General features: G+C 40.8%; 1 protein-coding gene across 1 annotated transcript; it reads left to right on the forward strand.

Annotated features, from left to right (window-relative positions):
- Nucleotides 1-4,013: 4,013 nt before the first annotated feature.
- Nucleotides 4,014-4,790, forward strand: LOC140241990 (uncharacterized). The gene has a single exon (XM_072321733.1). It carries the CDS (start codon nt 4,014-4,016, stop codon nt 4,788-4,790), a length of 777 nt encoding a protein of 258 aa, XP_072177834.1.
- Nucleotides 4,791-5,629: the final 839 nt, after the last annotated feature.

Here is a 5,629-nt window from a genome sequence, read left to right on the forward strand (position 1 = left end):
CGCACGCGTGCACACACACACACACACACACACATGTAAACAGGCACACACAAACACACGCGATTCCATAAAAACTTTTATTAGCGACGTAGAATGCCGTCGTAATTTGTAATTGTATTTGTACATGTATATTATACTAATGATGAGAGTAGAGGTATTTTCTCCTCCGGAGGATGAGCTCGGGGTCATCCCACGAGACCGACACCCACGAGTCATACGGTCAACGAGACCGACATCAAAAATAGGTCCATGAGTCATACAGCCCATGAGTAATACGGCTCACGAGTCATACATCCCATGAGTTCGACACTAGGCACAAAAGGCTCACGAGACCAACATTGGGCAAAGAAAGCCCACGAGACCGACCCTAGGCAAAGAAGGCTCACGAGACCGACAGGATGAACAGCGCCATATACATGTCAATTACAAATATGTACCTGTACAGGGTGTTCCATTAAGGGGAAAATTACATACTGGCGGGTGCAATTTCGTTACGCTGTCGAGCGAGAGATTGTTACTAACTAATAACAGCACCATCTACATATCAACGATATTAAGTATGTATTTCTACTCGTGTGGCTTTTAGGGAGCAGTTCTGTCACACTACGGGGAGCGACATTGTTACCATTTTTTCTTTTTCTTTAATAGAATTGTCCTCTACATATAGGACCCCCCCAAAAAAAGAATGAAAAAGCGATAGAGGACAACAACAATGAATGGTTTACTTTTAGATGCTATAATGCTATATCTTATTGGCTTTCCTAATTCTACTTGAGACGGTGGACAGGATCTAATTTTCTTTCGCCCTTTTCTTTCTCGCTTCACAAGTTAAGTAGGCCTTTTCCTTTCTGCCTGCTTATACCCGCCTGCTTAGTGTTCAATTTGTAATTTTCTCTTTAACTTTAATGTATGAAATTCAACGGATGAAAACGTTTTTTTTTTTTTTTTTAATCGCAGCGATTTCAGTAGCTTGTGTTTGTAAAATTATTCTTCTCAAAACAGTACATTGTTCATGAAATAGAAAAATAACATTCATGGATGCATCTTTTTTTTTCTGAATTCTTGACGCTGCCTTAATTGACGATTACATTATTTTCTGTGTTTTTTTTTTTCATTATTTCAACACCTGTGCAGATGACTAGCCCCCCTCCCCCCCCCATATCATGTAAAGCAGGTGTGCACTACAACATTGACCATTTTGTGAATAATTTTCTTGTAGTGAACATCACTCCATACCTGGGTATTTTTCTAGTTGGTTAATAGGAATGTCCACATCATTTTTTCAATTTTTTTCTAAGTAGGTATACCGATATGGGCTTTGCAGATAGGGAAACGAGGGTGTTTGGGCATTTTCGAAAGTAATGTTGAAAATCTCGTGCACTTTTACTGAATTTTGTTTATTTTTCCACAAACACTCACATACGCAAACACAATTAAAGATCTTGAACCGTTCAGGGGGTGAGGGAGGGAAATTGACAGGATAATACCCTAGCAACTCTCCTTTTCCATCTCTTATACTTTCTTTGACATCCTGTACAATTAATTGGTCTATAGGTGGCGCTGTTCATCCTGCCGGGCTCGTGGGCCTTCTTTGCCTCGTGTCAGTCTCGTGAGCCTCTTTTACCTACTGTCGGTCTCTTGAACCTCTTTTGCCTAGTGTCGGTCTCGTGAGCATTTTAAGTGTAGTGTCCGTCTCGTGGGCTTTCTTTGCTTAGTGTCGGTCTCGTGAGCCTTTTGTGCGTAATGTCGAACTCATGGGCTGTATAACTCGTGGGCTTATTTTACTTGATGTCGAACTCATGGGCTTAATTTACTCAGTGTCGAACTCGTGGGCCGTATAACTGGTGAGCTGTATGACTTGTGAGCTTTATGACTCGTGGGCTGTATGACTTGTGAGCTGTATGACTTGTGGGCTGTATGACTCGTGGGTGTCGGTCTCGTGACGTGCACCCCATTTTCTCATCTCTTTTAATTTCTATCTATCCCCTTGACTTTATTAGCTCTACGCCTTTTATATGTGCGTGTAATTATATTCTAAGAAGATTTGCATGTATAGGCCTACATGTATGTATGAAACTTCATGTGTAGGAAAAGAATCTGCAACTTTTCTGCGTAAAACCCGATTTTGGACACATAGTTTGGATATTCAAGCAGTGGCGTAACTAGGGAGGGGTTGCCCCCCCCCCCCCCAATCCGCTGGTAAAAAAAAAAATCAAGGGTTACTAAACTGCTCTTGAAATCGACATGAAAGGGTGATCAAGAAATAAGATATTTTTCTAAGATTTTTTTTAACCATAATTAAAGGACAAGTTCACCTTCATAAACATAAGGATTGAGAGAATGCAGCAATATTAGTAGGACACATCACTGAGTGAAAGTTTGAGGTAAATTGGACAATCGATGCAAAAGTTATGAATTTTAAAAATTTTTGTGTTGGAACCGCTGGATGAGGAGACTACTAAGGCTCGTGATGTCATATGAGTACAACAGTGTAAAGAAAATGTAAAGAAAATTCAACATATTTTCACTTTTTCGCATGATAAAAGAGCACTTGACTTGCCTCTTTCTAAAGACAATGGGAATAATATTACCCATAACATATGTCAGTAACAAGTCAAGGGAATGTGTACTTTTTTCAAAAGATGAAATTTTGTGAAATTCTCTTTATATTTTCCTTATATTGTTGTTCGCATGTGACATCATACACTCCAGTAGTCCTCTCATCCAGTGGTGACTGCACAAAAACTTCAAAAATTCATAACTTTTGAACGGATTGTCCGATTTTCTTCAAACTTTCAATGATGAGTTCTACTAATATTGCTACATTCTCTCAATCCCTATGTTAATGAAGGTGACCTTGTCCTTTAAAGAGGTATATAGTGTGAAACATTGTTCAAAAAGCCCAGAGCCGACAAAAGATTGTGATTCAGCGTGATTCCTGGTTGGCATTCTGAATATTAAAGCAGGATGTGCGCAGTGTACTCAGAACATCCGAACGGCAGAGAGAGTCGCTGCAATGTTGCGCAATGTGATGTAGAATGGACACCTTTGTACCTTACGCTTCGTTATATCAAAGCTAGATCATTGATTTTGCAGTGTTGCTTTACATTATATATCAAAATGCCTTGCATTGCCAATTATAAAATGGATATATGGATCCTAATCAAATGATTGGCTAAGAGCCGGTCACATGACATGCATCATTTCCACTGTTACGTCGACCGTGCATTTTTTTTCCTAGCAAGCGTGCAATTTTTTCCTAGCAAGCGTGCATTTTTTTACTAACATGCGTGTGCTTCAATGTGACCGCTGATAATAAATCGAGCAGCACGTACCGATTAAAGCAGCGCGCGTACGTGTTCGTATCTCGTCCCTGGGGATCACTAGGGACCTACGCGCTGGCCGCTGCGCGCAGCTAGCTAGTCAATTTAGCTCAATTTGTGCCGGTAGATCCAGGTCTAACGTTACATCGAACATCTCTTCGAAGAACTTTTCCAATCTTATATCGATTTATTTTGATTCAAAGAATGGCGACAGCTCTGAATTTTCAGATACTTTCTGAAGAGGAATTACAACAATTGCTGGATGGAACTGATGCGCCGAGTACCAAACGCTCCATCAAATTTGGATTTTCTAAACTGCAGGAATTTGCATTGATTCAGAACATCAATCTCGCAGACAGAACCATTCCTGAACTGGATCACCTTTTGTGTTCCTTTTATGCATCTCTTCGAAAGTCAGATGGGACTCTATACACAAAGAAAAGTGTACAAGCGATACGGTATGGAGTGCAGAGGCATTATCTTGATCAGCATGACATGGACATTTGTTCTAAAGTTCAGTTTCCAAAGAGTGTGAAGATGTTTAAAGCTGTGATGATAAAGCTTAAACATGAAGGTAAAGGGGTTGTTAATCACAAAAGCGTCATTTCAAGTCAAGATATGGAGAAGATAGCTACATCTTGTGATACCAATGACCCAGCCGGCCTTCAGAATAAGGTTTTCATGGACGTCATGATATATTTTTGCAATCGCGGTCGAGAGAACGTGAGATCCATGACGGCTGAAGATTTCTCCCTTAAGACAGATGAAGATGGACTCCGTTATATCACTAAACGCGATCAATTGACGAAGAACAATAGAGAAGATCAAGACGAATCCTCCAACATGGGTGTGATGTACGAAGTGCCTGGCTGTGAAAGGTGTCCCGTCAAATCTTTTCTCAAGTACAAGTCTAAACTCAATCCGATGTGCTCATGTTTCTGGCAAAAACCCAAGCAAAAGATGCCAGAGAATGGAAATGACCCGTGGTATTGCAACGCTCCACTGGGTGTGAACACTCTGGGAAACAAAATGAAGGACATTTCTATTAAGTCTGGATGTAGCAAGATCTACACGAATCATTGTTTGAGGGCCACTTGTATCACAACTCTGGACACTGCAGGGTTTCATTCGCGTGATATCATGACTGTAAGCGGTCATCATAGTGAGCAGTCAATAATTAAAAACTACAGTAAAACAAGCGACAAAGGAAAGAAAGAAATGAGTACCATGCTCGGTCAGAAATTGAATGAAGCCGGCACAGAAGAAACGCAATCAAAAAAAGGTAAAGCACAACCTTTGACTCTGCAAATGGTTCAAAGTCGTGACTCAATGGATAGCGCAGCTGTTTCTACAATGCCTGGTCCTAGTAAAGGCTCAGACTTAGAGTTAGATCTAGACCTGGATCTACCGGCAGATCTGACACGTCGCGCACCAACATCAGTTTCGTTGTCGCAAGAAGAACATTAGATGCATCAAGATTTCTCGAGCAAACAACAAATATTCAATTTCCATGGATGCAATGTGAACATCTATAACAAGACCTAGACTATTTAGGTCCTACGTTAGACTACATGTAAATAGCGTTTTGGATTTTTCATTCAACCTTTTCAAGTTTAACTGTTGCCGGCGTTTTGCTTTCGAGGCTGAGGAGGGACATGATCAACGCCCCTGGGTGAGTATAGACTACCATTTTTGCCAGTACCAAATCACGATTAGATCTATGCATGTACCTACAATACATACCGTAATGTAGGCTAGAGTCTGTTCATAATTATGATTGTGAATGTGAAGCAGGTTTTGTTGTTGATCTACATGTAATGTTAAGCCTAACTTTTACTAGATCTAGACTAACGTTAAGACATTTAGATTTCACTTGATTTATCAAATGACAAGGATCCATATACTAGTATTTCATTTTATAAAACAAATAACACGCGACTCTCGTTCGTGCATCGGTTCAAATTAGCGCATTTGATAACTTCAGAATTGTCCAAAGCCACTCCGCTGCGCGTCGTGGCTTCAGACAATTACTAAAGTTATCGCATGCGCTAATTTGAACCAATGCACTCAGAGCCGCGCGTTTTAATAAGACTTGACCTGGGCTACTTCCTAACTTTTCCATGTATATAAAACAAACACACAAACAAGCACAAACAATTAGGGGATGCTCTAAAGTGCAGATTTTGGACATCCCCCCGCTTGGTCACTTCGACGCCCCCTCACTGGTCATACCTCCCCCAATCAGAACATGAACCGACATCCTTGATTACCAGTGACGGATCCAGGGGGGGGGGGCGCACTGGGCC

This window comes from Diadema setosum, chromosome 18, assembly GCF_964275005.1.
Source record: "Diadema setosum chromosome 18, eeDiaSeto1, whole genome shotgun sequence".
In the NCBI taxonomy this organism is placed as follows: domain Eukaryota; kingdom Metazoa; phylum Echinodermata; class Echinoidea; order Diadematoida; family Diadematidae; genus Diadema; species Diadema setosum.